At 36.3% G+C, this 24,545-nt stretch overlaps 2 protein-coding genes, 1 long non-coding RNA gene, 1 other non-coding gene and 1 pseudogene across 5 annotated transcripts; 3 read left to right on the top strand and 2 right to left on the bottom strand.

Annotated features, from left to right (window-relative positions):
* Positions 1 to 3,687: 3,687 nt before the first annotated feature.
* Positions 3,688 to 3,759, top strand: TRNAK-UUU. The gene has a single exon. It is a non-coding gene; the product is annotated as a tRNA-Lys (tRNA).
* LOC113319355 lies at positions 3,755 to 4,936 on the top strand. The gene is made up of 2 exons (XM_026567624.1): positions 3,755 to 4,637; positions 4,907 to 4,936. The coding sequence occupies exon 1, from the start codon at positions 3,974 to 3,976 to the stop codon at positions 4,628 to 4,630; it is 657 nt and encodes a 218-aa protein (XP_026423409.1). The 5' UTR covers positions 3,755 to 3,973; the 3' UTR covers positions 4,631 to 4,637; positions 4,907 to 4,936.
* Positions 4,937 to 5,712: 776 nt separating this feature from the next.
* LOC113315542 lies at positions 5,713 to 12,263 on the top strand (annotated as a pseudogene).
* A 470-nt stretch (positions 12,264 to 12,733) lies between these two features.
* LOC113318695 lies at positions 12,734 to 13,473 on the bottom strand. Its single transcript, XR_003344768.1, has 4 exons — positions 13,408 to 13,473; positions 13,118 to 13,163; positions 12,924 to 12,965; positions 12,734 to 12,799 (listed from the first exon to the last, which is right to left on the bottom strand). It is a non-coding gene; the product is annotated as an uncharacterized LOC113318695 (long non-coding RNA).
* A 2,306-nt stretch (positions 13,474 to 15,779) lies between these two features.
* LOC113319198 (60S acidic ribosomal protein P0-like) lies at positions 15,780 to 17,999 on the bottom strand. Of its 2 annotated transcripts, XM_026567471.1 has the most exons (5): positions 17,689 to 17,999; positions 17,522 to 17,590; positions 16,599 to 16,697; positions 16,125 to 16,517; positions 15,783 to 16,038 (listed from the first exon to the last, which is right to left on the bottom strand). In XM_026567471.1, the coding sequence occupies exons 1-5, from the start codon at positions 17,944 to 17,946 to the stop codon at positions 15,892 to 15,894; spliced, it is 966 nt and encodes a 321-aa protein (XP_026423256.1). In that variant the 5' UTR covers positions 17,947 to 17,999; the 3' UTR covers positions 15,783 to 15,891. The 2 variants fall into 2 exon arrangements, with proteins under 2 accessions (XP_026423257.1, XP_026423256.1); XM_026567472.1 differs by lacking the exon at positions 17,522 to 17,590 and having other exon boundaries at positions 15,780 to 16,038.
* Positions 18,000 to 24,545: the final 6,546 nt, after the last annotated feature.

The raw sequence follows: 24,545 nt of genomic DNA on the forward strand, positions 1-24,545 counted from the left end.
CCATACATATCCAAAAACATCAACTTAATTCAAACACATCCAGGAAATATTAAAACAAAAAATAATAACAAAAATGTGTGTAACATCAAAAACATATACCAAAAACAAATTTGAATCGTAATTGTTTCAGAGATGAATCAAAAATCTCGAGTCAACCAAATCGAAATAAACAAAGATATCAAATTGATTCCATACAAAATATACTTCGAAATCGCTATACCCGAATTGTTAAACTGAAATAGGTCTTGAGCTTCAATGAAATGAATATGCAAAAGTTATATCTCTCTCTAAATCTTCAAATCAAAATAATCAAATAAAGAAGAACAACAAAAATCAATTTCAAATGTTGGTGCTAGTGATTTCTCGAATTTTGAAATAGTTCTTGAGCTTCAATGAATCAAAATGCGAAAGTTATATGTCTCTCTGACTTTTCAAATTGAATTAGCAGATAAAAAACAATAACAAAAATCAATTTCTGTTGTTGTTGCTAATAATTTCACTAATTCATCGAAAAAATGGTAGATGATCTCAAATCTCACTGAAACCACAATGACGATATTAACATAAATTAGCGTATAAAAGATATTTAATTTTTTTTTAGATTTTTTTTGCTGAGAAAAACATCGATGCATTAACACAAAAGATAGTTACAGACATCAACTATTGGCTCTTTCCTCATCAAACTGTCCAAAAAAGGAGGAAGAGAAACCCAAATATCTTTTAAACAGAACTTTTTAGCCTGACGTGCAAGACGGTCAGATAGCTTGTTCTTGAGACGCTTAATATTACAAATTTAAAACTATTACAACTAGAAACGGAAAGCCGATTGTCGTCTAAGAGATCAATGCATCTCCAATCAACAACAACATTGCCTCCATTAACAAAATTCACCAACTGAAGGCAATCACTAACCAGAAGAACTTTAGACAGATTCATCTCCTTTACCCAGAAGATAGCCAAAATTAGATCAGTCGCCTCAGCACCAACTGCATCTGTACTCAGTCCAAAGTCCAATATACTCCTCTTTACTCTGCATGCATTATCACAGAGAATAATAACCACACCCATGTTAAAATTCTTGAAGGAACCATCTATGAACATGATATAATCAACAAACTGAATGGGAGTTTTAACATCCCTTCTAATAGCTTTAGAAAACTGAGAAGGGGGCAATATAAGTGTTGATTAATCTTCTAGTATCCAGAATTACTCTATCAAGATTTATTGAAACACTTCTGAAAACTACATCACATCTTAATTTCCAAACACACCACATAACAATAGCCCCAATACTTGGCCAATTAACAACATAAGGATATTTCCCTAAAACATTTTCAAACCAAATATATCTTCGACCCAATCATAATCAGTAATAACCAAATGTTACAGAGACAAAGCAAACCAAATATGTGACGCAATAGGGCAAAGAAAAAACAAGTGCATAACAGTTTCCACATCATTTATGTAAAATGGGCAGCAGTCATCAACAGCATGATTATAAAGCTTAAGGGTAGAGTTTACCGGCAACATCTGAGCAAAAACTTTCCATATAAAGAATTTAATTTTTGGAAGACAATCTAAAGACCAAATTTTTTTCCAAAATGATGCATCTTCAACTGAACTTGACTCATTCATATATACCTTGTAAGCTGTCTTAATAGTAAAAACACCACTTTTAGTATGGGTCCACAAATGTTATCTTTTTCACGAATATTAATTCTTAGATACCTAATTTTAATAACATCATCAGGAGAGAACAAAAATTTTAAAAGCCCAATATTCCAAGAATTATTCTGAACATATCTATAAACTCACTAACAAAAGGTAATCATTAAAATTTGGACTAATCGTAACAGGCGGCGAATTACTAAATGGTAACCAGTTTGAAGACCAAATTCTTGTAGAGGTACCATCATTTATTCTACTCACAATATTAGCTTTTAAGAAAATCAAACTATTAACTATACCTTTCCAGATCCAAGAAGAAGTATCTGTAGCTTTATCTATTTCCAACAAATTTTGATTAGGGAAATACTTATCTTTTAAGAATCAAAAAACCAACTGATCTGGATTTTTACAGAGTCTCCAACCCAGCTTAGCAATAGAACCCTATTAGTAGCATAAGAGTTTCTAATACCTAGGTCACCACTTAACTTAGACATACCAATATCTTTCCAAGAACGAAAATAAGTTGCACGCCTTGGGTTTTCTTTGACCACCAAAACATTCTTTGAATTGAGTCAATTTTTGGAGTGATCTTTTTGGGAAATGAAAAACACGACATATGATAAACAACCAAACTAGAAAGCACATGCTTTGTGATAACAGTTCTACCAGCACCATTAAGATTTGGTCTCTCACAATTACTTAATCTCGCATAGAACTTATCTATAAGAAACTGAAAAGACTTAATTTTATCCCTTTTAACAAACAAAGGAGTACCAAGGTATTTCTCAGAACTGCTCAAAAATTTTATCCCTAAAGTTTTTGATAATAACTTCACATGCTTATGATGTATCTTAGCACTAGTGAAAAAACCATATTTCTCAAAATTGATTGCCTGACCAGAGGCCTTGGTAAAAGAATTTATAATCTTCATTAGGTTTCTAGCATAAGATAAATAAGCTTTTGAAAAAAAAAGCATACAATCATCAGCGAAAACAAGTGGGAAATAGAAGGACTATTCTTCTTTAGTTTAAAACCCTGAATCATTTTATCAGTCTCACCTTTCATCAAAAGTTGAGATAAAGTTTCCATACACAAAATAAAGATGTAAGGTGATGTGCAATCTCCCTGCCTAATACCTCTGGTTGGATAAAAATCCTCACCAGGTGAGCCATTAACTAAGACAGAATAAGAAACTGTACTAATACATTGAAAAATTAACTGGCACCAGACTTCAGAAAAACTAAGTTTTTTAAAGACTGAAAGAATAAAAGGTCATTCTAATCTATCAAAAGCTTTTGAGAGATCTAGCTTAATTTCCATAAAACCATTTTTATTTTTCTTCCGGGTTTTAAAAGGGTGTAAGATTTCATGACTAATTATAATATTATCCCGAATCTGCCTATTTGCTATAAAAGCATATTGAAAAGGCGAAATAAGATAGTCAAGAAGAGTTTTTAACCGATTAGTTAAAAATTTTGAAATTATTTTATAAACTGTATTAGTTAAGCTAATAGGTCTAAAATCATTAGGAGAGAAAGGATTTTTGATCTTAGGTATAAGAGTAATAAAGGAACGGTTTAGTTGCTTAAGAAAAAACTTATTTCGAAAGAAAGATTGGACATGATTAATAACCTCGGTAATAAAGGAGTGTAATAAATGTTGTTTTTTTAGATACGCTTTTATAAACAAGCTCTCTCTGGATATATCCCTAGAGGGCAATTATAAAAAGCCTACCAAATTGATGGTAGTTGTTCAATTCCCACAAGATAGAGAGAGCAATTTTCCAAAAAAACCATAAGAAAAACTGTATTCTCAAATAAAAAAAAGTTCCCAGATAAAACAAAAGAAATGAATCTATTTTGAGAAACGGTAAATTTGGGCTAAATGCCATGAAAACCTACATGAATAAAACTATAATGTGAGTGATGGTTTTTCCGACGGTCCATCAAGAAATTTTTGTACCTCAAGTTTGCTTTGTACTTCCGAGAAATAAACCCACCACGTCGGCACCTAACATGTGCCCTTATAGCTCAGTGGAAGAGCATCAGATTTTTAATCTAATGGTCCGCAGTTCGATCCTGCGTGAGGGCATCATTCTCTTTTTGTTTTGCGTTTGATATCTTTTTAATCCAGTGCGTCAAATGCTGAAACCCCATTTCTCGGTCATGACAAATGACTGACAACATACTCAAGTCAAATCTTCATATGCGTGAAAGATCCCATCTGTCTATTTCCCAACTCAAATCAAATCCTTTCCAGAGAGTTTAGAAGTTCTTCTTCACTGAAAGAAACCCAAACGAAAGAGATGAACAGAAAAATGATCAGATCCTCCCCTTCTATCATCTTTATTTTTGTTACATTGCTTGTCGCTACCCAAACGGTTGGAAATTTCATTAAAGTTGCAGAGGGAGGGAAAATCTCAATCCCAGATGAATTAGATGATGTAATTGATGACGAAGAAGATGAAGAATGGAAAAATTGGGGTAAAAAGAAACCTTCTAAAAAAGAATTTGATCCACCAAAGCTAGATTTATCAAATATGGAGTTTTCAGAGATTCAATCAGAGATGATGAAGCGTCCCACAGGGCCTTCTTTTGGTTTTGTTAAGCTCCGATTAGGCGGTGCTAATCGTCGAACACCCGATATGGTCGGTGAGATTGCGATGAAATGGAGTAAGGTTATGAAAACTGGATCTATTGATGTTAAGTTCATGGGAGTTGATATTAGTACAATTATGTTTACTATGGAGAAAGGACAAGATATAATGGAGTTGATTGAATTTGTATTGAGTCAATCCGAGGCGTATGAGGTCAAAATTGGTGATCAAGTTCATAGAAGGCCTGGTGATCCTCCTCTGGAAGAAGTTATGGAAAAGATCCGCAGTCACAAAGAAAATGCTAATGGTGATGGCACGAGTAGTCCAGTTGTTGATCAACTCGCTAATCCAAAGGACGAGTTATAGCCGATTGGTGATTTATGTTTTTTTTTTTTATTTGGTAGTTTTATTTTTCGTCTGGTTGAACAATCATAAACATTGCAAGTTGATCTTTAACTTTAAAATTGACAAAAGCCAGAACTTCATAGAGCTTTTTTCCTTTATTGCCATTTGAATGCTACGTTTAATAGAATTTTCTTTACGTTTCTCTCGAAGAAAGTCTCCACAATGATTCTGCAGAACATGATGTCTGTTCCATATGATATTGATTTCTCTTACGTTTGATGTTGTTTCAAATTTCAGCTATCAATTATTGGTTTTGGGTCTCAATGTCTGATGCATACAAGAAGAAGCCATAAAAGATGCCCAGATTGTGGCAGTCGGAGCTGGGATTATGCACTGATGCTTGGCATGCAGGAAATTCGGGCATATTTGAGGGGAAAAGGCATCTCGCTATTAGAATTAACATGGATTGAATTGCATAAACGATTGGCAAATTTGATTCGACTGTTACTGGGATAGGGCCTGTTCTACAACCGAATGCAAATGAAACAAATCAAACAAATTCTTGATTTTAGATGGTGCCGTGCTTCAAACAGATTTAGGGGGACCCTTAGACAAGCCAGCACATAATCAAGCGTCTGAAAACATATACCAACGGTTCAGTGATGTACGCTGGCCATTGATTTTTGTTAAGCAACATTACACTCAAAAGCGCCAGTTATTAGCATTCAGGCAAAATCCCACTTGAAACCATCTTTCTTGCGAACGAAGGAAAGGAAAGTAGTTTCCCGGTAGCCGCGTTTATCAAAAGCCAAACCAAAATAGGAAACCTGTATTCTATATATTTCACCTTTCATAATTCTGTGGAACCTAATTTACTTATTCTTCTTTCCCAAATTTTCTGTCCTCCACATTCGTTTCTTTTAGAAATTTTCTTGAAACCCCAGTACTCCATCAGAAATTTTCATCAATCAATTCCTTCACTAATAGGAAATATTTTAGTAAGAAATTTTTAAGAATCAATAGTCATGGGTTATGCACATTAGCAGGATTGTAAGAGGAAAAGTTCGAGTAGTGTTGGGTATGGAAAGAAAGAAAATAAGAAGATGAAATCTGAAGGAAGGAGTGAGAAAGTAGGTTCAGGAAAATCTTCTTCTTCAAAGGTTAATAATAATGGCGTTGATTCTGCACTTGAAAAAGATTTGTGGAGTGTTATTGTTGTTGGATATTTTCAACAAACCCTTAATTTGTAGGCGCTATACAGAGTGCGACACAACGTCTCGTAATTTTTTTTTTCTGATTTAGGGTTTCTAATGACAGTTAGAAAACCGAACAGAAACATCGTTTTCCCAACAAACACCATTGTAGGAAGAGATGTCTATTCGCACTGAAAAGATGCATGTTGGAGATGAAGAGTCATCTTCAACGGATGTTAAACTCTCCATAAATTGCGTCATTGTTTTCCATTCAAACACATCAAAAACTCTCTCTGTTTTCTCTCTAACAAGCATCATCAGAATCAAAACCTGTGTGTTCTTGGTTGGGTCAAGGTTGTACAAGCTTTGAATCCAACATTGTTGTAGGGATTCAAGTATCCTGACGGCAATATTCATTGACCTATTTGTACTCGTCAATCTAATTGGGAAGGGTCGAATAATTGTCGAAAAGAATCTATTATTAGAGCCTTGAACCCAGAGACAACATTCTTTTCTTCACCATGTTTTAGTGTCAATTTTCCAACAATTGCTGGTGGAGAGAACCTTATAAATGACACTTGCGTGGATCCTTCTGACTGTTATGGAAGTAATGCTGAACTACTTGTTCCCGTTGCTCCCCGGGCTAAAAAAGTTGATGATGAAGTGGAAATGAGGGTTTATATAACCCAAGACGAGACAAGATGAACAACACGAGACAAGAAGAATAATTGGATTGTGATTTTTCTGTCTTTCATTGATAACAAGGACTCCTATATAAAGGAGTTAGATTTACAAAAATCTTGTGAAGATATTCTAAGAGAGGTGAATATCTCTCAAACAAGGTAAGTGAATATATACAAAATATACAAGAATATACTAGAATATACATCCAATACCCCCCCTCAAGTTGGAGCATGAAGAGTCGAAATGCCCATCTTGAGAAGAATATTTTGAAACTGCTGACGACCCAAAGCTTTAGTCAGAATATCAGCTAGTTGAGAGGTAGTATGAATATAAGATGGAAGGATAGTACCTCGAAGTATTTCATCACGCACAAAGTGACAGTCAATCTCGATATGCTTCGTTCGTTCATGAAAGACATGATTATTAGCAATATGTAACGCAGCTTGACTATCACAATGAATCGAAACTGGTTTTATATGTCCTATACCAAAATTCCGTAACAATCCTTTTAACCATATAATCTCACAAGTTGTGGAAGCCAAAGCACGATATTCTGCTTCGGCTGAGGAACGAGAAACTGTGGTTTGTTTCTTCGTTTTCCAAGATATAGGAGAACCCCCGAGAAAGATAAAGTGAGACGTGAGTGAACGACGACTAAGTGGACAGCTAGCCCAATCTGCATCACAATAAGCGTAAAGAACTAACTTGGAATCAGCTCGAAGTAAAATACCTTGCCCAGGGCTAGATTTCAAATAGCGCACAACTCGAAGTGCAGCATCCCAATGTGATTGAGTTGGATGTTTCATAAACTGGGAAAGAATATGAACAGAGTAACACAGATCCGGCCGTGTAAGATTGAGATAAATCATTCTCCCCACCAACCTTCTATAACGAGCAGGATCAGGCACGGGCGAGTCTGATGCAAGAGTCAGCCGATGATTCTCTTTCATGGGAATATTAGCTGGTTTGGAACCGAGAAGGCCTATTTCTGCCAAGATATCTAGAGCATATTTGCGCTGACAAAGAAAAATTACTTTGGAACTTCTAGCTACCTCAATGCCAAGAAAATATTTTAATTTCCCCAAATTCTTCATATGAAAACATCTGCTTAGATATTCCTGAAACAAATAGCATCTTTGTTGTTACCAGCAATAACAAGATCATCCACATACACTAGAATATACATAATAATATTTCCATGGCGATAAAGAAATAACGAGTGATTAGAAGCACTGGTAGAAAAACCATATGTACGCAAAGCAGTTGCTAGCTTAGCATACCAACACCGGGGAGCCTGGCGTAAACCATACAAAGACTTACGAAGTCTACAGACTTTGCCAGATAATCCATTACTGAAACCAGGAGGAAGTCGCATAAAGACTTCTTCATTTAAATCACCATGAAGAAACGCATTGTGTACATCCATTTGAACTAACTCCCAGTTGTTTATCGCAGCAACCGCAAGAAGAGTTCGTACAGTAACCATTTTTACTGTAGGAGCGAAAGTTTCAGTGAAATTAATTCCTTCCTTTTGATGATTTCCAAAAACGACTAATCTGGCTTTGTAGCGCTCAACCGAGCCATCAGATTTTCGCTTAATTCGAAAAACCCACATACAACCAATTGCAGACTTGTTGGCAGGCAAATCTTCAATTGTCCATGTACCATTGGAGAGTAGTGCAGCAATTTCAGCCTGCATTGCCTGACGTCATCGTGGATCAGCCATTTCCTCTTTAAATGATTTGGGTTCAACATCATTTGAAATAGCTGCAACAAAAATACGATGTGCAGCAGAAAATGCATCACAATTCACAAAATAAGTTATAGGATAGGGAGTACCTGAGGACTTGACTGGTATAGGTGAAGCTTCAGGGGAAACCAAGGTCGTGTTAGACTGTTTTGAAACACCCTGCCAGTGAACAAAATCCTTATGCCTGACATTCTCAAATTTTGTACGTTTACCCCGGCCTAGTTCCTCGTCTGCAACTATACTGTGATGATCTCGACTATTTGCAGTTTCGGTGGGAGAACGAGTAACAGATTCTGTACCAGACGCAGGTACAGCAGAAGAAGAGGCATGAGACAGTGCTGAATCAGTATCCTCACCAGCAGAACATGTATCAATTACAGCAGGTGCTGTCTGAGAAATCGCATGTACATCATTATCAGCGATATGTGTTGTGTCTTGTACAACATCCAGGAAGTCTGACGGAATGCTGGAACTATTCTGTGGAGGTGCAGTAGCATCAGGCGAGGGAATAGCAGCGGAAGAAGAACCACCAGAGACATGTGGATCATTGTATTCAGCTTCAAAATGATTGTCAGACAAATTCCTAGTAACTGGTTCAGTGACCTCATCAGAATACAATGAGTGTAGTTTCAGAAGCTCATCGTTATCTGCCAACGGGAAAGTATCTTCAATAAAATGTACGTCTCGAGACTGAAAGTAATGACCTGTGTCGAGATCAAATAGATGCCAGGCCTTCTTTCCAAATGGATAGCCGAGAAATATGCAACGACGACTGCGACTGTCAAATTTATCGCAAAGGTTGAGGTTTTTCGCGTAACAGAGACATCCAAATACCCCAAGAGAGTGAATAGGTGGAGCTGAACCATAAAGAAGGTCATAAGGCGTCTTGAAGTGAAGAACACGAGAAGGGGTTCTATTAATCAAATAGGCAGCGGTAAGGACACATTCACCCCAAAAATCGATTGGTAAGGATGCTTGAAAACGTAGTGCACGAGCAACATTAAGAATGTGACGATGCTTCCTTTCCACCCTAGCATTTTGTTGTGGTGTATTAACAACATAAGTTTGATGAACAATGCCATTGTTTCGAAAATAAGAGAAGAGACCTTTGAACTCAGTTCCATTGTCACTGCGTAGAGTCTTAACCTTTCGAGTAAACTGTCGGTCAACCAGTGCAAAAAAATTTGTTAACAAGGTAGGTACCTCATCTTTGGTTTTCATCAAATACACCCAAACACATCTAGAAAAATCATCAACAATGGTTAAAAAATATCTCGAGTTACAGGCACGATTTGGATGATAAGGCCCCCAAACGTCGCAATGAATTAACTCAAATAAATCAACTGCCATATTATTACTCAATGGAAAAGAAGTACGAGTTTGCTTGGCTCTATGACAGACATCACAAGCATGAAAATTTAACTGACTATCAATACGATCAATTTGAGGTAGAGACTTTAAAGCTTGGATAGAAGGATGACCAAGCCGTTTGTGCCATAATTCTGTAGTAATCTTCTCTAACACAACGTTGACACGAGTTGGTATCCCTGCCATCAAGCAATACAGCCCATCCATGAGCTTACCCATACCAATCCTCGTCCTCAAAGTATGGTCCTGTATAACACATTCAGAATTAGTGAACTGAACACTGATAATATTCTTCTGTGCATGATTAGCATGCGATGAAGATAAAAATTGAGATACGGAGAGAAGATTGCATGTGAATTGAGGAACGAACAGCACATTGTGCAATATAATAGAGTCATTTAACTTCACAATCCCAATTTTGGTTGCTTGTATGCTGACACCATTAGGCAGACCAACTTGAAGAGGACTAATATTACGACAAGATTCAAACAAATTGTCATCGCAACAAACATGATTGGAGGCTCCTGTATCAACAATCCAGATGTGACCACGCTTACCAGAGAGACGAACAGGATTTGTAGTTGGCATCTCACCAACGACAGCGTTTGCCTTAGCTGCTGGTTGGTTACGGTGAGCTGGTGACTCGGTTTTGAGAGTAGCCGCAGGTGGACGTCTGGGCTGGCGACCATCTGGATATCCGTGCTTCTCCCAACAACGATCCTCAAGATGTCCATTGTGACCACAATAGGTGCACTTCAATGGAGGTTTGGCAGCTCCTGTTTTCGATCCTTGTGGCTTATTTCCGTGAGCGATAAAAGCCATTGGAGTAACGATATCCTCCTTTGGCTGAGTATAAGATCGAACCTCTTCCTCTTGGATGAGACGAGAGTACACAGTGTGCAGAGGCGGAAGTGGTTCGGTGCCCAAAATACTAGAACGAACATTAGCATAATAGGGTATGAGACCCATTAAAAATTCACGTACCTGATCATTGTTACGTCGAGTACGAAGAATCACATTAAGACCACAAGTACAACCGGAACATTGACAAGAAGGTAAGGCATCAAAGTCATTGATGTCATCCCAGAGTTTCTTCAGCTTCCCGTAATAGTCTTGTATAGACTCTCCATCTTTTTGTTTGCAACCGGCGACATCAGATTTAAGCTGAAATTTTTTTATTCCATTCCCAAGAGAAAAACGAAGCCTGATATCTTCCCATAAATCGAATGCGGTGTCACGATAAGAAATTGAGGAACGAAGAACTGGATCAATTGTGTTAAAAATTCAGGCAACGATCATGTAGTTTATAGTCCACCAGTCATCCAGGTCAGAAGAATCAACAGAAGGTTTAGAGATTTTACCGTTAATGAAGCCCGGTTTTCGTTTCGCACCCAGAGAAATACGAAACCCTTTAGCCCATTCTTCATAATTCGATCCTCTGAGAACTACATGTGTGATGATAGTTCCTGGTCCATCATTTGAAGCTAGAGCATATATAGAGGACTGGCTTTTAGGTGAAGAGGACGTTGAAGTTAAAACACTAGACATTGCTACCGGACTCAAGATACCATGAGGGTTTCTCTAACCCAAGACGAGACAAGATGAACAACACGAGACAAGAAGAATAATTGGATTGTGATTTTTCTGTCTTTCGTTGATAACAAGGACTCCTATATAAAGGAGTTAGATTTACAAAAATCTTGTGAAGATATTCTAAGAGAGGTGAATATCTCTCAAACAAGGTAAGTGAATATATACAAAATATACAAGAATATACTAGAATATACATCCAATAGGAAAGGCTCTTCAAAGGTTGCAGTAGGAAAAAGAAGAAAACTGAGAAGTCTCGTGTGGAATTGGGTTTAGAAGTCGAACAAATTATCGCAAAGCTTGAAATTGCGGCAGAATCAGATGCTGAATTGAATATTGAGAATAAACCTGCCATCAACAAAATCATCAATTTGCCTCTTCTAATTAATGTTCTGTCAAAGAAACAACTGCAGTTTGAGTTCTTAGATCGTGGGGTCTTAACCCTTTACAAGAATTGGCTTGAACCACTTCCTGATGGAAGCTTACCCAACATAAATGTCCGAACTGGAGTTTTAGAAATATTAACTTCGTATTGATCTGGAGGACTAGGGGAGGAGGGAGCAGCTCAAGAATAGTGGTCTTGGAAAGGTCATTATGTTTTTGTCAAGATCTGATGAAGAGAGAGCAGGTAATAGAAAACTTGCCAAAGACTTGATTGATAAATGGAGTAGACCAATATTCAACAAGAGCACACGGTTTGAAGATAGCATGAAATATAATGAAGACGACAGAGTACTTTGCAGGAGACCAATGGTGAAAAAGAAAATTGACAAAGCTGTAATATGGTACTCTAGAGATGACGATGTTGATGAATTTACAAGGCAGAGAAATTCTGGTGAATCGTCTTCCAACCAACATACCTCTAGGCCAGAAGCTTCACCAATGGATTTTAATGTGCGCCCACAATCCAAAATAGATCCAGATGAGGTAAGAGCTAGATCTAAACTAGCGGAACATGATCAGTGCAGGTTGAAGATAAATAAGAAGTTGCAACAGTTGAAAGCATCAAAAAAAAAAAAGGCTTCAAGTATCAAAGCTCAGTGCAGAGGGTCGGGGCATGTTGGTTTAATCTTATGTACTGCAAACCTTATCATTATAATTTACTAATTGTAATACATTCCTGTCGTATTTTACAATTTCTGAAACTTCTGATAATTCTCTTAATCTTAATCGTGTCACTATCCAAGTTAACTCTCTACTTGTTCTTGTTGTTGGGTTGTTTGCCTACTTGTTCGATTTGGATCCTGCTCAAGAGTTGTAATAAAGTTGTAATAAGTGTAGTGGTCCTTCAAAATTGGGATAATCAAAATCTAATCTTTCATTTTCATAACAATGTCTTACAGGGCCGTCTCTGCCATTTTCATGACCTTGTGCGAAAGAGCTCGAGACGCCTTTTGATGCAAAAAAGATATTTTATATAGATCTTAATGATGTCTACTTTATAACAAATCAATGACATGGTAAAGTGTAGCATAAAACATCTGAAATGAAACTGGAAAATCTAGGACTAAGCTATACCCAAAAAAAATCGAAGCTGCCAGTCGATTACTTTTCACTTCAGCAATGTTATGTTGGTATTCTCGCTCTAGGTCGTTCTTTGCATACCTTCATTAAAGCAAGAAAAAAATAAAACAGCTTAATCGATAATTGAGACATATCTGAACAGAGAATTAGGAGTCCCATGATCCATTACTAAACATATACACAACTAAAGTTTTTGGTGTCTAACCTCATGTAGTCAGATTATATTGTCCAAGACGTAAAACACTACCTGAAAACCATTTAGGGATTTCATTATATGTCAAGCCACCAACTTGTGCACCATACACTGTACAACTAGGAGCTGAAAACTGATTTTCTTAATGAATGCAGACTAAAAAAATATTGTATCAAAGTAAAGGAAATAAAATTAAAATCTGTTACCTTCTCTCTTTATACCATCTATCCTCCTTGAAAACTAGTCTTTTCCCTGAGCAATGAACATGGATTAGTACGAGACTATGAGTCATCTAGCATTGCCAATAAGAAATAACATGTAGTACTGAAAAATTATGAAAAACAAAACCCAAATTATTTGGATACTTAGAAACGAAGTCAACTTGAACTAGGAAAATGGCAAATTAATTAACATAAGTAGTAACGGAAACACATACTCTAAGTTAGATGGAGTTACACTTATAACTTCTGAATGATGAATGCAGAGCTAAACTAACCTGAAATCGTATGGAAAGCCAAACTTTAAGTTCTCTAGCACTCGTTTGTTTCGATTACAGTTTGAGGTCCGCTCTAGGGTTCTTGTTTTTATTCAGGGGAAGTTAACTTCGTTGTTTCTGTGCGTGTTTCTTCGAATTTCGAACTAGCAAAAAATTGTAGGCCTCAAAATCCAACTCCCCGGCAACTTAAAATATTATCCGCCTTGTGCTGTCGCACAAGTTGACGGGCTTCAGAGCCGGCCCTGATGTGTTATTTCTGAGATCTAACATTGCGCGATTTAATTAGTATTTTCAGGATGTAACCACTACGTATTACCTCCAGACAGAATTTTCCATTACTTATGCTGAAATGTCTGTGTCAATGACTCAATAATAAGCAATTCACTATTCGTAGGCTTAAAATTTCAATCCATAGATTGAAGAATTCACTTCATTGCTGCATCTTTCCTCAGCTAAAAACAAGAACTCGGGAAAAAGCAGTGACTAAATGCAACCCACACTTGATTTAAATGCAACCATTTTTCCAAAGTAATATTGTTAACCTAATTGGTATAGGTAATAAAAACCTACCTATCCTACCTTCCATCTTTTCAAGTGACCTAATTTTATTTTTAGTCTCAGACAATTTCTACCTTAATCATCTTTCTATATCATTAGTTGTATGCAATTGGTAAACTTAGGAAACCGGGTATATACTCTAAAAACTAATCCGGCTGATGTTATCAAACATTTATGATTTAAAATTAGAGGAACGATCGGCTCACAGCCTTAAAAATGACAGAGTTATCACAAAGTGGTACTACCACTGGATTTCTCCATTACGAATGGCTAAGATTAAACAGGAAACATGCGGGTTTGTAACTTTATCCATGACCCGTTTTACTTTTGTTATCTTCTCTTTGCTACCAAATTATCTTTCCTAACTTTTCCTCTCTCGATTCATCCAGATTCTTCTTTGGGTGCCTTCTAATTATGTTCATTAAATGGCACTAAAAACTTAGTATGTCAGAGGAAAGATTCAATCCATCGCTGATAGTGATACAATTTTTGCCCGATTATGAGAATATATTACCTTAGTATACTAGACCTAATGAAGAAATTACTGCTTACCGGTTTAATTGATGATATACGATGCTGTGTCTGGTGATGATTACATCGAATTGGAAGATGAAACATTGATAAAATTAGGGGCTAGCTTGTTTTTTCTTTTTAACAATTCTAATTCCAGTGTAATTTATATATGGATGTTTTAGGTTTTCAAAGTCGGCTTGTATCACTGCTGATAATATGATGGTGAAATTCTTGGTTTGTGCTGTGTATATAACAAAGTTAATTGAACATCTTAGTTATGACCCACGAGAGTTTCATTTTCATGTGTTCCGGATCTAAAAATATGAGATCACTTTCGAGATTTCTAAGCTTTTTAACAGAAGCCAAAGATTTTGGTTGCAAAATAGATTATTAAGATTAATTTCTTTTGTTGTTCGAAAATGGAAGAAAACCATGTGAACTGAGAATGAAGAAATATCAGGCAAAGAGAGAGAAAATAACATAAAAGTCAACAATCAACATCTTTCTAACTTTTAAACGGGTCATAGACAAGTTATTAAACCCGCGTGTTTTGTGCTTAAATCTCAACCATTCGTTGTGGAGAAATCCATTGGCTGTACGACTTTGTGATGAACTCTGTCATTATAAGTCTCTGAGCCGATCCTTCCTCTTAAAATTATAGGAGTATCTTTCGATGCAATACTCTCTGTTCATATTTGGACTCTATATCAATCATAAAACTTAATTAGAAGAAACATGGCTAATTCAGTTAGTTCGTGTAATTAAATTAATTAGACATGATTGGATTACTGGCACCAAACGGCAAAAGACATTACGTATTTGATCAAGATTCTTATTCATTTGATCAAGATCCTTCTTCCTTGAGATCAACATCAATGATTTTCATGGCTAGAGTTCCAAAAAGTAGATTAGAAAAAAAGAACAGCAAAGTTATAGGAAGATGGTGATGGTGGTTTCCGTTACCCACATCAATAGGGTTAATAATATTTAAATTTTAAAAATTAGATTGTATTTAGTTTAAGTGTGGGTACATTTAGTCACTGCCAAAAATAGATATCATTCTCAAGAAATCATTCTAAAAAGTCTATTTTCTCATATGAATTTGATTTCCAAACTACTTTTTAACTTAATTAAGCCAATTATACGATTTTCAAACGCCTGTGTAAAAGAATAATTCTACCTTAGATATCCATGACCTATTAGACTGTGAGCAACGGTATTCAGAGATAATCTAAAAGAAAAACATAAAATAAATATAAAAATTCTACAATACTGTACCATATACTATAATCCAACAAGAAAAACTGTAGTAGGACATCACAACAAAATCACTTAAATATCCTAAAATGGAAACATTCAAACATGAACACAGCAGACATATACTTGCTCAGCATAATTAACAGGGAAAGATATCTAATCAAACAAGCTGAAACCCATGTCATCATCAGACTCTTCAGCAGGTTCATCCTTCTTCTCTTCCACCTTGGCAGCAGCAGCAGCTGGAGCTGCAGCAGAACCAGAAGCAGCAACTGGAGCGGCAGTGGCAAATTTGCTGGGATCCTGAAATTTAAAAGAAAAACAATTACACAAATTTTAAGCCGAGAAAATCAGCAATCATTAAAATTAATCAATAAAAACACACGAACCTTCAAATATTCCTTCACTTGCTCAGCCTGGGGGAACGAGTACTCTGTGGCAAGAGCAACAGCCAACAGATTCTTGTATGCATTGATGAAAATGTGAGGAGCAGCGGCAAGAGTGGGGTATGCAATAGCCAGGGATAAGGAAGTAACCATGGAAACACCAGCAGCAAACTTCCCCATCAGGTCCTCGTTAGTAAGATCAAGCACCTCAGGACTGAAGACTGAACCGTTGTCGTAGACAGTTAAAACAACGAGACCATATGAAAATGGCCTGATACCCAACTTTGCAAGCAAAGCAGCCTCAGAAGATCCGACCTTTTCCCCCTTCTTAATAAGTTCAACAGGAGTAATGATTTCAACTGTACCCTTGTTAATCTTGGTTGGGATGTTAAGAACCTGATAAGTGAAAGATTGTCAGAATGACGCACAAACTTTGAATTCTGTATAAAAAAACCTTCAATAAATTAAATTTCAAACCTGAAAGAAAGAAGTCTGGGATGGATCCAAACCAGTGTTGCCAGGTGGAACAACCACATCAATAGGGGCAACAAGCCCAACACGAGCAGGAGCTCCAACCTATTCAAACAACAGAATACTTAGTTCTCAAGATCAAGGACCCTCGATAGATACCAACACGTGATCAAAATCGTCAAAGATTGTTCTAAAATTCTCTTGTTCTCTAGTTATTATATTCAGTTGAGCGAACATATCAAAGTAAACGGGGGCCCTCAATAGACTTGGATAAAAACATTGAAACCATAAGCTCCTTGTGATTAAAATAAACTCATAGACAGACATAAAATGATTTCCCATATTTATCTCACAAGTCACAACAGTCCCAAGCATAATTTCCTCGCTACGTGATCTGGTTCATAGCACAAGGTCAAAAACATAGTTATTTTAATACAATCTTAAAGTGAATCAGGATGTTGATCAAGTAAGGAACAATAGTTGTAATAGTGGTTCAAAAATCCTATGTTCCTATCAACATTCAACCATCCTTGAAAAGTAACAATTGGATGAAACTCAAGTAAACAAACCATATATATTCCAGGTATTCAAGCAAGAAATCAGACTCAACTTTAATAACCAAGGCAGTGGATAACAACACAAACCCTAAATCTTACTTATACTCAAGAATCAAGAATAATGAACACAATAGTTCAATCTGTTTCAAACACCACAAGTTTCCCATAACAATTCATTCAACTTCTACAATTGTACCGATTTAACCTAGGTCATGACATTGGTTATATTATCAGATAATCAAACTTCCATTGTAGTGAACATTTGCTTAGTATATCATATCAAGCATGCATTAGTTAAAGTTTCATACTTGCAGTTTATTCCACAAGCATTTCTATCCAAAAACATTAAAAAAAAGCTGCAAGTACACAAACCTTGTACTTAGCCACTTCCTCACTAACTTCTTTCAAGTCTCCCTTGGTAAAGATTAATCCAACATTACCCTGAATTTTCAAAACAATACTAATCAAATTCAAAACCAAAACTCGAAATCACAACACTACAAAGTTTTTTTTTTGAAAAAGTACGGAGAAATACTTACAACAAGGAGAGGAATGAGATTAAGGAAAGCCTGATTTCCAGTCTTTTCAGCATGAAGTCTTACAGAACGTTTCATCATAGTATTCTTTCCCATTAAAACAACAGAATCACCACGAAGTCCTTTACGAATACCTTGCAACTGTTTAGATCCAACATTATCAGCAGCAGTAACTAATATCTGAGTGTAATCATCAAGTAATTGGCAAAGCTTCTTATCGTAAACGATCTTCTTGTCTGCTTTTGATGGTTTTGGTGCCATTTCTTACAAAGATTTGAATGAAAACCCTAAAAACGGTAGTATATTAATTGAGTTAGGAGGTCAAGGACCCTAGTTAGCAATTCGGGATTCGGCAAACGTACGGAACGTCAAACGTACGAGTATTATACGGTATTATACGGTTTTGTAAAATCCAGATTCGGTTCAAAATTCGGTCAACGGGACGTGATTCGTTAGTAAGTCGGAACGGCATACGTACGTGTATAATTCGATTTATAAATGTGAGTTCGGCTCTGAAAATTCGGTATCTATATATAACAAATAATTTGTATTTATAAGGTCATAGACCAATTTTTATGCATATGTGTGGGTTATTTAAAGAAAAAATAAACTTAATATGATGATATTAATAATATATACAACATTAGTTATCCAAGAGGACGTCGTATGGTGGTTTAGATGCTTGGTTAGTGAGTTTGAGATCTCTCTCACCTTCACCTTCAAATCTCTTCAGTCGTTTTTGTTTCATAAAAATTACAACACGTCTAATATTCGGTCGTGTATGCTCGGGAGGCAGTAAAGCCCAAAAAGTGGGATCTTTGAAAAGTAAAAGCTAAAGAATTTATGGCGAATTAAGCGGACGTATCATTCGGGATACGTAAAATTCGTGAACGATTCGTGAATAATCCGGGAATGCCACATAATACGCGACTTGGGTTCGGAGTTGCAAACGTACGCGAATAAAACGGTAAAATTCGTGATACGGAAAAATTCGCGAATGATTCGCGAATCATTCGCGAACTTACTAACTAGGTCCAGGACTAAGTACGAAACTTTGTCGAGGTGGACAGCTAGATGATGCTGTCTCCTTAGCCCCTGTATAAGTATTCTTTCTCTACTGTGTAAGATAGAAAGTAAGCCTAAAACCCTTACTCTGTGTTTGCGTTACAGAGGACCAGCGAAGGAGATAGGATGCATTTATATGACTGTGAAATTAGGGTTGAGAACGGTTAAGAAAGAAGAGGCCTGGATACTTGGATGGATAAAAATGGGCCTTTTCTTCTAGCATTTCATATTTTTATTGAGCCCACTTACCCAGAATGATTTTGTGAAGAACAACCCTTGTGATCGAAAATTATAATACCCCCTCCGTCCCATTACTAATTTACCTAATTCAATTTTGCACAATTTTTAAGGCGAACAAAGAAAAAAAGTATTTTTAAGTATTTTTTACAATTATACTCTTATGGATGATAACTAGTGAAATTATGAAATGATCTATCTCTCAAAGTACATCACGGATATTCGCAAACTTCATACCATTGAAAAGCTTTTTAAAACACCTACATAATGAATATAAACATGCCTATCAGATTATACGCATTTTTTGTATTTCTTATAATCAATTAAAAGGATAATTTTAGAAATATTTCTTTGTTTAGTGATATAGGTCATTTATTATGGGACAAAATCTAAAAGTAAATAGGTCGATCAATAGTGGGACGGAGGGATATCATTTTGTTCTCATGAGTTACGGCCAAAAAAAATGAAAAAATTGAGAAAGGGACAGAATACATAAAAAATAAAAATCAATAAAATACTAGGCTTCAGCATAATCAACCCTCCTATGCATTTCGGCTCTCTTGGATGGTTCCTCATTAGGCCCGCTTGTAAACTAGCACGGCAACATGTTCAACTAATGTAGTACGCTGTTGGAACTCAGCTTGTTGCTAGGCTTCCAACTAGTTTCTTGTAAAAATACTTTTTATCCAATAATTAAAAGTAAATATATATTAACTGATTTCTGGTAAAACCTATTATTTGCCTCTAATAAAAGTCGATTTTATAATAAATATTGCATCTCATGTGTGGTCGAACCAAGGATTCAAGAAAGCGAGTCTGAAACAATAATTTGGTGTGATTGTCTTAGGTCATTGACGTTAGTCAAAATTAAAGTTTCAATGTGTGATTCGTGAGAAGGTTTAGCAGATTAAGAGTGATTCCTACTTGGATGTTGAAGAACGGAGTCATTATCTGTTGCAGTTTGTTGACATACCTTAGTTTATGTTTGTACTTGAAACATTGTGAGAGTATGTGACCTTCACTGGAACAATAAGGACATGTCGTTTTGGAGATTGATCCCGGAACAACACTAGCAGCTAAACACAGGGTACCTGAAATATTAACAAAAAATCCATTACATCCTCCAATGATTTTGATGAAGAGTCGTCAACTAAATTATGAAGATTGATATGAGTATTGCTACATTCAACAAAACTGACAATTTCTCCCAAGAGTATACTACACTTGAACCATCATCCTCTTCGGAATCATAATGATCAGATGTTTCATCAAGTGTTGCAGCAAGACTCTTGTTACCAGTGTATTTTTTACGATTTGGTGTGGCAAAGTGACCGAACCCTTTACACTTGAAGCACTGTAGCATATCCTCATCGTCAGTATCATTAGAATCTTTGTTTTTGACAGAAATATGATTATGTGGCTTAGCTGATGTTAGGGGTATTTCTCTGGAGAATCATTTACTTCTCTTCCTAAGAAGTTCTCTAAACTGTCTTGTGATCAATGATATTGAGTTATCAAGATATTCATCTAAAAAATAAGGATCAACAAGATCATCTCCAGAGTTGTCAACACTTTCACTTTTAAGAGTTTTAGTATTTTTCAGTGTCTTGAACGCAATATCCTTTCCGGCTTTGGATTGCAGTTAACGATCAAAGATCTTTAACTTTCCAACAAGAGTATTTCTAGAAAGTGTTTCAAAGTTATTCCCTTCCATGATGGCATGTTTCTTCGACTCGTATCTTGCTGGTAAAGATCGGAGAATTTTCATAGTAATGTCCTTTTCGGGAATGGTCTTCCCTAACGCATAAGATGCATTAACACTTCTAGACACCTTTTGATTAAATTCATCAAACGAATCTTCATCAGACATACGAAGATTTTTCCAGTCAGAATTTAGGTTTTGAAGACTAGCTTCTTTCTCTGAGGTATCTCCTTCAAATACGGTTTCTAAGATATCGCAAGCATGTTTAGACTTAGTGCACGATGTCACATGGTGCTGAATATCTGGGATTATGGCGTGGATAATAGTGTTTAACTTGTCATAATTATGCTTTGCAGCACTTATCTCGGATTAACTATACTCTCCTAATGGCTTCTCAACAGTGTTTCTGTCCCTAATAATTGTCGGCACATTGTATCCAACAACTACAAGTTTCCATGTCTCAAAGTCATGGGCTTGTAAAAAGGAACGCATAACAATTTTCACCATAAGTAATTTGAGCCATCAAATGCTGGCGATACATTTATCGAGATTTCACTCCTGTCCATATAGTCAGACTGCTTCAAACACATATTTATTAGGTATTAACGTGTTTGCCTGCTCTGATACCAATTGAAAACGCGAGGATACCAAAATATACCACCACTATTTTTCTTGGACAATCTGTATGGACAAACTCAATACAATTCTGAGAGTTAAACTCAATCAATGAATAATATCTAGAGTTATATCTCTCTCTCTTGTGATTAGAATGGTTACAAAACTAAATCCGTGAACCTAATAATAAATAGATTACTTGGACGGTACCAAAGACCAATGTCCAAGAATTAATCAAGTCGTATCCAACAAACTAGGTCGGATGATTATACTATGATTGATCAACGCACAAACTGTGATATTTCAATTATAAAAATAAACAATATAATGCGGAAAAAGAAATAACACAACACCATAAGTTTTGTTAACGAGGAAACTGCAAATGCTGAAAAACCTCAGGACCTAGTCCAGATTGAACACCAAACTTTATTAAGCCTCTACAGACACTAGACTACTACCAATTAACTTCGGACTGAATGTAGTTGAGCCCTAAAAGGTATCCCACCGATTAAGGTACAGTCGTGCTCCTTACGCCTCTTGAATCCCAGCAGGACTCCGCGCAATTGATTCCCTTAGCTGACGTTACACCAACTAAGAGTTGCTTCAACTCAATTGAAGATTTTGAACCAATCTGCCTCCCACGGATTAATCTTATATATGATTTCCTTTTACAATAAAATAGTTTGATCAAAGGTGATGGAAATCGATAGCAATAGACCAAATCTAGATAACCTCAAAATCCGGACTTATGCAACCCGAAGTGCAGCCTAGATTATTATTCACCTCACAAGTATAAAACCTGTGGAATCAACAAAGTTTGAGACGAAGATAACTTTGATGATTTCTATTTATCTTGATCAAGTGAGTAGCTCAACAATCGATCAGGATACACGAGTTATCAAGGAAAGATAACTAGACCTGGCTTCACGAATCCCTATGAAGTCGTTGTAGTCGGTAAAAGGAAGAGGACAACTCTAAATACAACTAGGACACACCAAAATGTAGTGTCGGGATTCAAATATCCCAGTTGCTTGAAGTTCCCTTTTTATAGACATTCAAAACATATGCTGCTTTAGGTTTAAGCTAAGATAGCTTTGGAACCAAGCAAACAATATCCACCGTTAGATAAATCTTTGAATCTGATTTACATAAACAAGATATACACTCTGGTTAGGTGAAACCGTAACCGAACCGTGTATAAAGACCATGTTCAACGTGGTTAGCCGAAACTATCCGATTTGAACCTAAAAGCTTAATATTCATTTTTATGAACACATAGGACATTAACCTTGAGTCACAAATATGTGATCAAATAAGTTTATTGTTTTTATAGAATTAATCAAATGAAAAGTATCTCATAGAAATAATTTAATCGCACTTGAAAATAATCGACATGGTTAGTAGGTGTACAAGATACAAATATCATTGTCGTTCGTGAGTCGGTTTAGTCACAATACATGTACCTGTTTATAAATATTTAACCAAACCAAGTTCCGGAGTTAACAGAACTATTTAGGTATGCGTTCCGGTTTTGAAACCTTAAGACTGTCACTGGTTTCGGAGTTTACAGAACAATTTTGGTTTGCGTACCGATACTAAACCGAGTTCGGTGACACAAAATTATTTTGGTACATGTACCAGTTTGGATACTACTCCCTGTTCTCACAGTTCCAAATTGTTTGCATACGTGATGGTTTATCAAAAGTGATTGTAGTTGAAGTGGTAAAACGGATTCGTATCAGACTTGTGAAGAAAACAATTTTTCTAGATTTAAATTAAACACGCAAATAAATAAAATAGTTCAAACCTTTAGAGAAAAACACCAAGACTTGGATTCCACCATTGATCCATTATTTGATAAATTTTAATAATTAATATTCATGCAATTTTTCTTTTAGAGTGATTCTAATATTATGCCTTTTGTAGATTTTTGAAGTAATAAATGTAAACACCAAGCATGAAACATCAAGAGTCTTAAACTAAGCATGCTCCATCAAAATGAATCACAATTATTCAATAAAAATCAATTTTCCAATAAAAATTCCATGCAAATAATCATGTAATAATATTGCAAATAAATAATAAAGTTAGAATTATACCATAAATAAGGACCAATGGCTTCCTCCGTCGCCTTGGCTAAGGGGTTTAGCTCCTCATCCCAAAAACACACTCACAAGATAAATTCATGGCTAAAATAGGTGTTTTTATTGATGTATAAGATGAAACAGGAAATTGTAACGCTGTGAAAGTGTTACAGCGTCACCGTTACAAAGGGGTCACTGTTACAAAAGAGTATGGTAATTTAAGACTGCTGTAAACGATAACTATCTACTTCTGTGAAACAACAACAGTGGTATTGAAAATAAGTCTGCTGAAGAACGACGGACTCTGCGAGTCTGTTCTTCGTGTTCTTCAGAAGCTTTAATGGCAGCAGCAGCAGCAACGCTGTCTCCTCTATAATTGCTTCTCCTAGGCTCTCATCGACTCTAAACTCTCTCCTAAGGTTTTCCAAACTTTTCTTTGATGTAAACCAACACTTATATATCCCACAGACCCCAAATATCTCGATGAAATCTCCTCTTTTTCTTCTCTGCGGTTGAAACGATAATCAGTTATGTTTAATTTTTTTCACGTGCTGTTAGCTATATAATAACTACCAAACTCTTCCCTAGACTTGAATAGGACCATGTACATGTTAATCCAGCGTCAAAGTCCTCTAGAAATCTCTCAAAAATCTTCTAAACTCGAAACAGAACACGTCTCTCTGTTGAGACTTTGAAACCCTCTCTCGGCCATTCCATCCCAATTGGTTGGTTCCAATCGATTGTACTAGGCCTGTTTAGTCCATCCAAGTCCATCCCAACTGATTTCGGCGATTGAATCTCGTTAAAACTCCATCAAAATTTGATTATCAATCTTCCAGTGAACTTCCCGCCAATTTTATAATTCAAAACGTGAAGAAGGTGGGTGCCCTTATCCTGTGCTGTTCTCCCTTTAGCTGCTGCCTGGAAATAGGTCACCCCTTAGTAATTAGGTTACCCCTTATCCAAAATCGAGGGTCCGTATAGTGATTTCTCTGGGACATTTTCCGCACTTTTTTCGGGGTTCCTCCGGGGTATTCCTGGGGTACTTCCGGTACAATTCTGGGGCGCTTCCGGCACATTATCAACGGAGGTCCAAATGCCGCATTTTTAGCCAATTTCGCCACAAAGCCTTATTCTTCCAAAAACACCTACAAATA

The sequence above is a fragment of the Papaver somniferum genome, chromosome 10 (assembly GCF_003573695.1).
Source record: "Papaver somniferum cultivar HN1 chromosome 10, ASM357369v1, whole genome shotgun sequence".
Taxonomy (NCBI): Eukaryota; Viridiplantae; Streptophyta; class Magnoliopsida; order Ranunculales; family Papaveraceae; genus Papaver; species Papaver somniferum.